The following is a 13,537-nucleotide window of genomic DNA, read 5'->3' as shown; positions in this document are numbered from 1 at the left end:
TTTGTTGCTTTTGCAACTACAATGAGTCCAGCATCATATTCAAAGATGCAACTACAATGAGTCCAGTATCAAATTCAAAGATGCAACTACAATGAGTCCAGCATCAAATTCAAAGATGCAACTACAATGAGTCCCATTTCAAATTCAAAGATGCAACCACATTGAGTTCAAATGGGAAAATAGAATCGCCGGATGTAGAAGGATAGTGACAACCAGATGTTTGTACCCAGGTTTTACTGACAATGTGGTTTTGGGCAATGACTGATGATTAATCCTAATTTTCTAAAATACAACACTTAGCTTTATCACATATTAAGTCCATAACCTGATAATATTCCTGTGATTTTTAAATGAAAATATAATTATTTACGCCATTGATACCTTACATGTAGTTATTACTTGCATCTGTATGATCCACACTAGAAAGGCCAACCCTCCGATAAAGACACTTTCTTGCTTCCTGAGGGGTGACCTTATTACAGGGAGACAACTGCTTACATCAAACACGATTTCTTATTAATTAATTGGTGAATTATGTTTGTGATATTGGTTAAAGTTGTGGCAAATTTGCATGCCAACAACTGAAGTGATATTTGGTATCCTATCATCAATGGATTTTTTTTATTGAGGATTAAAAACTGCATCAAATATATAAAGATAGATATGCAGCTCCTTAGATGGAGACTGAATTTATCAAGCCACAGTTTTATGGATTTGTCAGTTATCTCCAAATCAAAGAAAATGACTATTATATGTTCATTCTATATTATATCATCTCTTACAAATGTCTTAAGTCTTCATGGCTGATCAACTCTGGCATCTGAATCCACACTTAAACTCTGTTTATAATTTGCTGGAATCAATTCAGCAGGTTTGAAAATATGGCTCATAAATGCTGTGGAACAAATAGTTGAAAGATTGGCAGGGTCCTGTCTAGATTTGTTTATGGGTATGATTGTGGCTTCTCACCAAATCTTATCTAAATTACATGAATAAATTACTAACCAAGACATAATAAGCATTAAGATTTTGTTTATTTTATTGCAGAGGAAAAACCATCTACTACAATATATACATACAAGTTGTAAATGTGACAAAGAAAGCGACATTTTCAAATGGATGGACATACAAAGATTTATATTAAAAATAAAAACATCTAGAATAAAATAAAAAAGTCAATCTAACAATATAACTACATTATGTTAATATTTACCTTGGAATGTAACATATATTATATATATAAAAAAAAGCATCTTTTTCACTTTGAACTTATTCAAAGAGTTTTGTTGGGAAGCTGTTCAAATTACAGACAGCTTCCTGAACAACAAACAAAGCCTGTAAGGCAAAATATCTAACAACGGGCTCTGCACATTCCAAAACAGGTATTGTGTGCTGAAAGATAATATACCAATATCTGTAATGAATTTGATAATATCCTGATAACTCGGACCTAAATTCTCCATGCGTTAAAATGGGGAGTAAAATCATCTGACTAAATGTGAACAGATGCTTTTCATCCAACTATAAGCCTATACTTGATAACATCCACAATTTTCACAATATCTCTGCATTGAAGAAGCTTTTTTCTTCTGATAATGAGGCCACTTGTACATTAAAAAAAACTAACCTCATTTTATTATTGGAGAAAACATGTAAGTTGTAATAAATGTTGTGTTTTTAATAAAATAAGATACATTAAACACTTTCATTATTCTGTCATATATTGAAGTGTAATCCTCTAATTACTCCAAATGCACACATACAATTTTCTACTGAGTTTGTAATAGTTGGACTGTATTGTTTGTTTCATTATATTTGTATATATAAATCTGGTTTCTTACGTTTTACCAAAGTATTTAGACATTTACTGTGATGGCCTCTAATATACTTAAAAGAAAAGACACAATTTTCAAAACATGGCAACTGTGATCATCATGAACAATAAGACAATCTTTACCCAATTATAATGAACTATTAATGGAAACTAAGGATTCACATTTATAAAACAGAGACTGTGGACAAAAGTATGTCACGAACAATGACAACACATCCAAAAGCACACAGACAGACACTTTTCATCCTATTATAACGCCGCCATTACAAGGCCACCAGTGCAGTATACTTCAACGGCAGCATAGGGGACTGGTTCAGACCTACAGTTGGGGTCAGACAAGGCTGTCTGCTCTCACCCACACTATTCAGCATCTTTCTGGAGAGAATCATGGCAGATGTGCTTGATAAGCATACCGGGACAGTCAGCATCGGAGGCAGAATAATCACAATCTTACATTTTGCTGATGACACTGATGGACTAGCAGGAAATGAGCAGGAATTAGCTAGCTTAGTAGAGAGCCCTGACAAAACCTCTGCAGCCTATGGCATGGAAATTAGTGCAGAGAAGACCAAAATGATGACCAACGACATCAACGACATCAACATTGACATCAGGGTCCAAGGTACAAAGCTAGAAACAGTCCACAGCTTCAAGTATTTGGAGGCAACTGTAACAGATGATGGATCAAAGCCTGAAATAATCTCCAGGATTGCACAGACAACAGCAGTGCTGACAAAACTGAAGCCCATCTGGAAGGACAAGAACATCGCACTCAGCTCAAAAGTTAGACTGATGCACTCACTGGTGATCTCCATAGTTCTCTATGCCTGCGAATCATAGACCATAACAGTGGACTTGAAGAAAAGGATACAGGCTACAGAGGTGAGATGTTTTCGAAAGATCCTTGGCATCACATACAAAGACCATATCACCAATGAAGAAATATGGCAAAGGATCAGACAAGCCATTAGGCCTCAAGAAGATGTCCTGATCACAATGAAAAACATAAACTGCAGTAGTACGGGGATGTCTCATGATAATCAGAACTTGCCAAGACAATCCTACAAGGCACTGTACAAGGAAGAAGACAGGCAGGCAAAGAAAGCAGTGGGAAAATAACATTTAAGAGTGGACAGGCTTGACACTGAGCGACTCACTGAGAAAGATGGAAAATCGAGAGGAATGGAGGAATCTGGTTGTTAGGTCTTTGTGCTGTGCCCCAATGGTCTTCCTGACTATGGGACTGATGATGAGGAGGAGGAGGATAACGAGCACATGTGCAATTTTCACAATGTCTTGACAAATTTTCACTGAAGAAAGTTTTTTCCCTGTAATAAGCCCACTTCAATTTAGAAAATGATTTACAATGATAGACTTATTACTGATCAAAAAATAACTTGAATGCATTTTTTGTTTTTAAAAAAAATAACATACCATGAAATATGAACTGTTTGTCAGCTTCAAAGTTTGAATTAAATGTAAGATGAGAATTATGTACAATAATCAAGAAAACAAATGCTTCAAAACTGTGATGGCCCCAAAGACTAATATGTAGCTTTTCCAAAGTCATTAAGTTGTAAACTGAATTTCAGTAATCAAATATTAAACTTTTTCTGTAATTTAAAATAAAATGAAATTAAATATTTTGATTTTTCCAAAAATTATGAATTTGCAAAAGAAATGTGTAAGTAAAGTGCTATATTGTCTGTGATCATCTTCATCTATATTTAGTTATTAGCATGTAATTTCCTTACTATTGTTTACGTGACTGCTGTTGAAATCCTGTAGAACTGTGAGATGATATTCATGTCAACCACTCACATGGTCCTGCACCAGACTTTAAATATTCTTAGAGACAAAATTATCTTTAACATGCTCCTTACATTTTTAGAGGCACTTTCATCAGGTGATGATGGCTTTCTGGCAGATGCTGAATGATTATGAAAAAATAATTGTAGCTATTATAACAGTCTTATAAGAAAATACATTCTGAGGCTTTTTATTATATCAAATAATAGTTAAACTTTTGATCTTTTGCTTCGAATTTCTCATAAGTTCCTTTGATAAGCTGTGTATCTTTGGTATCACTCTACTTCTCTGTTTCCTCAATATGCTGCAAGAAGAAGGGAGACAATCCACATTTTATTGCTGAACCAATTACTTGGCATTGATTAAATAAACGCACACAAACACATAATGTTGTTGGGTGTTTTTTTGATTTTTATTTTAGTAAAGCACATAGATACATATACACATATATATCCAATCATGTATATAAGTATATTTATAATCTTTTATAAAGTTTGGCATCTTTGAGATTTAAAAAAAAAAATTTGATACACGCATCACAAGACAAAAGGAACATACACCAAAATTTGTTTTGAACTGGTATCTACTTGCAATGTAATTTTATGAAAGAAAATCAAAGGTCAAGTTTTAATTATGTCCTTATTTTACCCTTTGTCATTAATATCTGTAAATCAGTTACATGAACACAACTGTATGAATAACCATCTGCCCATCTGTCAGTATGTTTGTATTTAAACTATACACATGCAATATTCAGAGTAAATAAAGTGTGCCAACTGCACAATGGATAAAAGAAAATTCATGGTGAGACAAAAAAAAATATTCAGAGTGAACAAAATGTGTCCAAATTACAGCATACAGGCAATCAATCAAAAAAAAAAAAAAAAAAAATATATATATATATATATATATATATATATATATATATATATATTTTTAATATGTAAAGCATGTGTCTAACCAAATATAATTATTTCTTGGTTCTGTCAGCATCCAAGTTGATTATAGTTCATCTACCTGAATGTAAACTAATTATGATAACAATGAATCAGATTAAGAAACAAAGAAATATATGTACCTTTCGGGGGTCTTCTCTTTACTTTTGTCTCTCCTGGGGAACAAAATAGAAGTAAATAAATTAATTTCAAATTCTTGTAGAGTTGTTAAAGTTATATGCTGAATAACTCAATGTGCTTAATTTAAGTTGTTGTAGAGTTGTTGATTGAAATTAAATTACATGTTGAAAAACTCAATGTGCTTAATTTAAGTTGTTGTAGAGTTGTTGAATGAAATTAAATTACATGTTGAAAAACTCAACATACTTAAGCCACATGGATCTGAAGCATCATTTCTGTTTGAAAGAGATAATTTTAATTAAATGCACCTCAAAAACATACGAAGAGAGTTACAACATAAAATAGAGAGAAATTATAAAATGGAAAACAGCAATGACTAAATCACATCATTAAATATGTAAGGAAAAATAGTAACAGATTAAAGATCTGCACATGACAGTAACAGTAAATTAAAAAATATAAACAGAAATGTTTTGTCTTGATTCACCTCAATGAAATAATGGCACTGACTCAAATTTATTTATGTCACATGAAATTAAGCAAACAAATTATTACCATGCTTCTGTCATATTGTCCATTTAGTAGCAGAAAAATGGTGTACATATACAAAATCTACATGTGCTTTGTTCCACATCAGCAGATAGAACAAGTTGAATATAACAATGGGACCTGTCAAGGCCATTTCTTTCCTCCAAATTGGAATAGAACACTAATGTGTATTTGTACTTATCTCATAACAGATAGCTGCAACTCCTGAGTACAAAAATTCTGATTTTCAGGAACTAATACTGATTTTTAAAATTTTAATGCATATGTAACTATTTACAACATATACAACCATCAGTAAAGTAGGACAGTACCTTACATAATTATTTAATGTCAAAGATGCATGTGTTACACACCTGCACCTTCTGAACAGGTAACCAGTTCCATTCGGGTGCCAATTTAGAAGGTGCAAGAGTGCAACACACATTTAGACAAAGGCTGTTTATAAGAACCTTATTCCACACCTTGTTTTATTTTTTCTCAATCATTATCAATTCCAATGTTCTATCTTAAATTGATGATCTGAATTCTGCATGAGTTTCTTAACTGATTTTGTTCTAGCATATGAGTAATCCTTTGCAATTTTACTGTCTGGAAAACACGTGCAAAATAAATTGCCAAGAACACTAGTAACTGAAAGGGGAAGGGTTCATTTCTAAAAGAAATTTAATAAACCAAATTTAAATCAAATTACATCAAGCTTCTCTCTGTTATTTATATACATTGTTAGTTAGGCTGAGTTGTTGATGATGAAACAGCAAGCTAATGTTTATTAGATTTTTCATGCTCTGGTATGTCATGGCCGCCTCCATGACAATAGCAAAATCACATTACACACTCCATGACAATAGCAAAATCACATTACACACTCCATGACCAATAGCAAAATCAGATTACACACTCCATGACCAATAGCAAAATCACATTACACACTCCATGACAATAGCAAAATCACATTACACACTCCATGACCAATAGCAAGATCACATTACACACTCCATGACCAATAGCAAAATCACATTACACACTCCATGACCAATAGCAAAATCACATTACACACTCCATGACAATAGCAAAATCACATTACACACTCCATGACCAATAGCAAAATCACATTACATACTCCATGACCAATAGCAAAATCACATTACACACTCCATGACAATAGCAAAATCACATTACACAATTTGCAAAACAGTTTTCTCCTTTACTAGATGGTTCCAAAAATCTGAACAGTTCCGTTTTCTTGTCTTTCCTGGAGAAATACAGTGACAGCATAATCCAATATGGAGGTTAAAGAGGCATGGTGGCCTTGATGAATGAACCAATCATATTTTAGAATTCTAATCCTATATACATGTGATATATTTCTATCAGAATGGAACCGAGTACCCATACTAAACAGAATATCACAAGGAAATTTTTTATTATTTTTTTAATTAAAAAAACTTTTTTTGCAAGAAAAATGTACACCCATATTCTTGTCCAAAATACAAGAAAAATGGGACACTATGCATAACCACTTGTCTCCAGATGTTTTATTCACTATGGCATGTAAATGAAATTCAAAGTAAAATTTAAATTTATATGAATTTAAGTCAGTGCCTCTAAGAATAGCAACTGGCATATATCAGTGATAACACATTCTGGGTGTGTGACTCAAATATATGGATTGAATAACTAATGTTAGATCAACTATGCAAGATTAAATCTGAAGGAAATAAAAAAAAGAAAGTAAAAATCCTTTGTAAATGTATTTTGACTCAAAAGCACTATAATTTTTAAATCTTAAAACATCACTTTAAAATTCATTATCTATGTATGACTATGGTCTTAAAGTAAGACTATGGTCTTAAATAAATAATATAAAAGAGTTAGAGGCAACAAGTTTGTAAAATTCAACAAATAATTTATTCTCCTTGAATATAAAGTGAAAATATTATAAATAAAAAACTTATGGTATTGTGGATTACATTTCAAATAATCCTAGAATTTTGAACACATAATAATTAAAGTTCTGAATAAACTGAATAAAGTGGTATTCCAAAAATAAATAAAGTGCTTCCAGTGTTGATATGCCTGTGAAAGCCTGTGTCATGGCAATGTGCCAAGTCTTAACTTGGATCACATTAATGCTATCCAAGAAATTATCCTTATTTAAATTTCTCTATAAATCAAGGCTTCTATGTCCAAGAATATTATTTCTGAGCACTTTGTATTTCCAGAGAAGAATACTTTGAATTAAGAAATTTCACCCAAATCAAAATACTACACAACATCAATACAACTTGATTCTGCTCAGATGTTTATGCACAAATGACTAATTTTCCAGTAAACAAGATTTATATAAAAAATCTAAGACATATAAAAAAAATCCAGATGAAGGTCAAAAGTTCATTGTTCTAGAACAGTTAAAATGTCTGTTACAATAAAATCATGTGACAAACACAAGATCTAGCTATATGAAGAAATTAAAATGTCCTTGACTCAGCAAAGTTCTAATAGTTGTCCAATATTGTTAAAAAATTGTCACTAATCTTGTACAAGGTCAGCTATATATATATATATATATATATATATATATATATATATATATATATATGAATCTTTGAATGACTTTACTTTTGGCTTTTGCATTGTAGTCAAAACACTTGTTGAAATTTACAGTTACCTACAAGTGTTGGCTACCAAAATCTGAAAGTAAGTACAAATTAAACATGCATAACTTGTATCTATTTATTTTAAGTAACAAAATTCAGCACTGCCAATATATGAAATTTTTCAGACAACAAAATCTATTGACAAAACAATATCGGCCAATGTGGGTATGTGAGAAAGCTTGCCAGTAGCTTCTCATGGGTTGGTGGTTCTTTCCGGGGTTTTCCTGGGTTCTTCCTCCACCATTAATTAATGGCCGCCATACATAGCCTATCGTGTGCTGAGAAATGGCGTTAAACCCCACAACAACAACAACAAAACAATATGATGTTTTACAGCACTTCTATTGTTCCCACACAGGTCTGGAATTCTGGAAAGGGTCTAAAATTATCAAATTGTTTTTTGAGGTCTTGAAAATGTCTGGAAATATTGAAAAATTGCTAAAAGTCTTGAAAAAGTCTAACATTTTCTTTCTAATGACTGTCTTAGTCAGAAACTGGTAATGTGACTTTTCTTTTGTTATAGTTTTAGTATACAGATTCTGAGCTGTTTGAGAGGTCTGGACATCTTTATATTCTGGTCTGGAAAAGGATGGAAAATGTCTAGAATCCTTTTTTGAATTTGTGTCAGGAACGCTGTAAATGAAATTGAGAAGTATATACAAACTTTCTATTCGCTCTGTGGTCATACTGGCATCAGTATCATCTGGAAGCTTCCACCCTCCCTCCTGGGACTTCAGAGACATATCCACTGGGGTGGCACGTTCATCTCCAGCCTGGAAAAATCAGATCAGTTTTAGACAATTGATGAATAGGACTGGAAATCCACATTAAAATATCATGTCTTCTGTGTTTTATTCTGGTATGTGTAGCTACCACGACCGTGAAAGCTTCCATACAGGTATGTGTATTTGCCATAATCTTCAAAGCTTCCATACAGGTATGTGTATTTAATATAACCTTCAAAGCTTCCATACAGGTATGTGTATTTGCCATAATCTTCAAAGCTTCCATACAGGTATGTGTATTTAATATAACCTTCAAAGCTTCCATACAGGTATGTGTATTTAATATAACCTTCAAAGCTTCCATACAGGTATGTGTATTTAATATAACCTTCAAAGCTTCCATACAGGTATGTGTATTTAATATAACCTTCGAAGCTTCCATACAGGTATGTGTATTTAATATAACATTCAAAGCTTCCATATAGGTATGTGTATTTAATATAACCTTCAAAGCTTCCATACAGGTATGTGTATTTAATATAAACTTCAAAGCTTCCATACAGGTATGTGTATTTGCCATAACTTTCAAAGCTTCCATACAGGTATGTGTATTTGCCATAATCTTCAAAGCTTCCATATAGGTATGTGTATTTGCCATAACTTTCAAAGCTTCCATACAGGTATGTGTATTTGCCATAATCTTCAAAGCTTCCATATAGGTATGCGTATTTACCACAACCTTCAAAGCTTCCATACAGGTATGTGTATTTAATATAACCTTCAAAGCTTCCATACAGGTATGTGTATTTGCCATAATCTTCAAAGCTTCCATACAGGTATGTGTATTTGCCATAATCTTCAAAGCTTCCATACAGGTATGTGTATTTAATATAACCTTCAAGGCTTCCATACAGGTATGTGTATTTGCCATAATCTTCAAAGCTTCCATACAGGTATGTGTTTTTGATATAACCTTCAAAGCTTCCATACAGGTATGTATATTTAATATAACCTTCAAAGCTTCCATTCAGGTATGTGTATTTGCCATAACCTTGAAAGCTTCCATACAGGTATGTGTTTTTGATATAACCTTCAAAGCTTCCATACAGGTATGTGTATTTTAATATAACCTTTAAAGCTTCCATACAGGTATGTGTATTTGCCATAACCTTGAAAGCTTTCATACAGGTACGTGTATTTAATATAACTTTCAAAGCGTCCATACAGGTATGTGTATTTAATATAACCTTCAAAGCTTCCATACAGGTATGCGTATTTACCATAACCTTGAAAGCTTCCATACAGGTATGTGTTTTTGATACAACCTTCAAAGCTTCCATACAGGTATGCGTATTTACCACAACCTTCAAAGCTTCCATACAGGTATGTGTATTTAATATAACCTTCAAAGCTTCCATACAGGTATGTGTATTTGCCATAAGCTTCAAAGCTTCCATACAGGTTACCATAATCTTCAAAGTTTCCATACAGGTATGTGTACTTACCGTAACATTCAAGGCTTCCATACATTCCAAAGTACATCTCCTTAATATAGTTACGCCTCTATAACAGGCATGACAGTACACTCAGTGACGACCCACATGCATTGTCACATAAATCATCAATCTGAGTCAACTCTAATTGAAATCATAAGTAAAACAAGCTGTGTATACCCTGATCCGCCAGTGCACTATCTAATAGCAGAGCTAGTTCAGGGCTGATGACACCCAGGTGTGTGATATATATGCACACAGAATAAAACAAAATTCTGGTAGAACAGTGTTCATGTAAGCATCAATTCTTGTTACACCATAATCCTGGCGTTATTCATGTCGTATTTATGTCACACAAGATTTGACATGAAATTCTTTGTAGAATTAAATCACTGCAAATGTTTCTGTTCATTAAACATTTAAAGACAATAGTTCCGCTAAGTGCAATGATTTGTCTTCTGTTCTTGGGCATGATGCAGTATTTTCTTTGATTCAGTTTTATTCCTGAAGTGCATTAAATGCAAGTCACTGTGATTCTGCTTATTTGCATTTTGATTATACTTGTATTTGGACATTTCTCATAATCAGCTGTGATTCTGCTTACTTATATTTTGTTTATACTTGTATTTGGACATTTCTCATAATCAGCTGTGATTCTGCTTACTTATATTTTGTTTATACTTGTATTTGGACATTTCTCATAATCAGCTGTGATTCTGCTTATTTATATTTTGCTTATACTTGTATTATGACACTTCTCAAAATCATTTTTTTATTTTGTATGGCATGATAATCGTCTTGTGTTGGAACAAAAATAACCTCATACAACTGTATTCACAGAAAGTCTTGATTATTTGTAAACGGCTGAAATGGTATGTCTCTAAAACTCTGTAACTTAAGATTCACTAATATTTAATGAAACTGAAAAAGAAATGTTATGTCTCTATAAGTCTGTGATTTATGATCCATTTGTGTTTAATGAAATTGAACTTAAACATTACGTCTCCACAAGTCTGTGATTTATGATCTATTTGTGTTTAATGAAACTGAATTTAAACATTATGTCTCTACAAGTCTGTGATTTATGATCCACTAAAACTGAATGATGCTCAAAATTGGTTTAGAGTAATTACACAAATTCTGAATGAAGAAGTTTTCTTGAAAAGACCATTTGAATTATACCATAAAATTACATTAAACTGTAAGTAAACCAATGTGTAATCAGCCCTTTTTCTAAATACATTTTTGACATACAGACTGTCCCCATATCCATAACTGACCTGGCATATTTACCATTTAAGATGCAAAGTCAGTCAAACACAACTTTTGAAAAAACTTATTCTGAAATTTCAAATCTGGCCTCTAGCCCACTTCTCACAATTGTTTCATAACTCCAGCAGGTGGAAGACACTTGCCGCAAATTACGAGTCCAGCATGATTATTGAAAAGTGATTATAAAATGTATTTATATTTGCATCTGAAGCTGAAAATAAAGTCATACTTCTTCCTCTTTTCCTTCCTCTTCATCCATTGTCCAAGTTTTTCCCCCTTTAAGGAAGGAATCAGCACTCTCCATTATTTTCCTAGGATACGGGTCCTCAAATCTGACTGGCATAGTTGCAGCTAGGGCTTTATCACTTAAATTATAAAACGAAGAAACTTTATATTGTATCTCACCTTTTCAAGGAACTTGAGTTGGGAAACCAAAATCAGAAGAATGGGCAGTCAGGGAAGATAACTCCACCAAAAGGTAACATGCTACAGATATTATGAATTTCTGAGAGAGTGGCATGTGTAAGGTGAAGTTGTTTACATTTGCAACATGCACACTGGAGAAAATATTGGTATACCTCTATGCTAATTTCACATACTGTGGCTGAAATAGCTTTGGACACTGTTTTTGTGAAAACTGTACATGATTTAAGCACACAGCTAACTAAAATTACTGCTCCCTTGAGTAAAAAAATCAGTATGAATTCAGACTAAAGTACATTATCTTTAGCACCAATTTTTTTTATAGGGAAAATGAATTTTGCAAGACTAGACAGTAACAGCTCCTGAAAGTGAATGAATGAATTACCAAATATATCATAAAATGTATAAAAAAAAGGTATTCAGCTCTTTATTCACAATTTACCTCCAAAGTCCAGAAAATAAAAATTACCAAGCGGAGCTAGTGGTTTTTTGAAAGGTGTCCATTTGAAGTAAGGCCAAGCTGTATACTTTATAGCCCACATTACACACATCAATCATGTACAAAAATAAAGGGAATCAAAGCTTCTTTGAACAATATCTTGAATATAAAAGGTCTCTTTTAAATAGCCAGTATAACAAACAAGGAAACCCAGGGAAATTATTCTTCTTTAAAGTTCTAACCCTAAGCAAAATATGAACCCATAAAGCAACACCTAATCTGGAAATACAAGTCATTGAAGGGTATAGTACACTAGGCAGAAATCCATCATGCCTTAGTCAAGTTATAGTCTGGAAACCAAAGGGATATAACTCTTGTAAATCATAAAGTGTAACGCTGGAATTAAATTCTATAAAGGTCTCACCAGTGTAAGGCCTGCCAAATATGGTTAAATCCATCACTACTTGGAAAATAATATTGCAATTTATTCAAGATTTCATGAACATAAAGCCCATACTAAAGTAAAGCCCATACCAAATTCACTTGAAAATTATCAGATCTTGGTAAAGTTGCAACAAGAAAAAGCAAAGCTAGGATTCAGCCTGGGACTCTTATAAATGACACTGTGGAATGTGAGAAATCAAACCCAGTGAAGAATTTATCAATAATGCCTTGTAACATATTTTGTTGAAATCAAACTAGCAAAAGAAATCGCTATGAAAATCAAAGTTATTATCACAGACAATAAAGAGTCATTACTCAGATGAAGTCAAAGAATCCTGCAAGTCATCATGCAAAACAAAGACTGGAGGATGGGCAACACAAGAACATATCTCATGAAAAAGAAAAATGAATTTCTCCTCAATTTACAGTTACATGCTAAACCTTGTTATAGGACATTGATCCTTTGTGTAAGTTCAGCCACAGAAATGAAAGCTGTGGAGGAGCTAGAGGGGAGGCAATGATGACAAAAGCTGTGGAGGCAGTGGGGGGGGGGCAATGTTGAAAAAAGCTGTGGAGGGAGTAGAGGGGAGCCAATGATGACAAAAACTGTAGAGGAGATAAATGGGAGGCAGTGATGACAAAGAAGGCTGGAAACCAAATCCTATTTAAGACTGTATCAATATAACATGGCAAAAACCAAATCTGCACAAAATTCAGCAACTCCCAATAAAGTTATCTTGTGCAATCTATTTTCTTGATGAATGGCTGGATATATGGACAAATGGATGGCTGAATATATGAACAGATGGATGGCTG

At 33.0% G+C, this 13,537-nt stretch overlaps 1 protein-coding gene across 5 annotated transcripts in view; it reads right to left on the bottom strand.

Annotated features, from left to right (window-relative positions):
- Nucleotides 1–1,012: 1,012 nt before the first annotated feature.
- Nucleotides 1,013–13,537, bottom strand: part of LOC149783096 (uncharacterized protein C8orf34 homolog) — a 77,491-nt gene continuing 64,966 nt past the window's right edge. For all 5 annotated transcript variants that reach the window (XM_089931309.1, XM_089931307.1, XM_089931306.1 and 2 more), the window contains 4 exons: nucleotides 11,645–11,780; nucleotides 8,590–8,698; nucleotides 4,722–4,754; nucleotides 1,013–3,947 (listed from right to left, as the gene is read on the bottom strand). In XM_089931309.1, the coding sequence (XP_089787435.1) occupies nucleotides 3,940–3,947; nucleotides 4,722–4,754; nucleotides 8,590–8,698; nucleotides 11,645–11,780 (286 nt within the window). In that variant the 3' untranslated portion in view covers nucleotides 1,013–3,939. The remainder of the gene's footprint in view (nucleotides 3,948–4,721; nucleotides 4,755–8,589; nucleotides 8,699–11,644; nucleotides 11,781–13,537) is intronic.

This window comes from Sinohyriopsis cumingii, chromosome 14 (assembly GCF_028554795.1).
Source record: "Sinohyriopsis cumingii isolate HCF-2022 chromosome 14, ASM2855479v2, whole genome shotgun sequence".
NCBI lineage: Eukaryota > Metazoa > Mollusca > Bivalvia > Unionida > Unionidae > Sinohyriopsis > Sinohyriopsis cumingii.
This window is presented reverse-complemented; position numbering and strand designations above follow the sequence as displayed.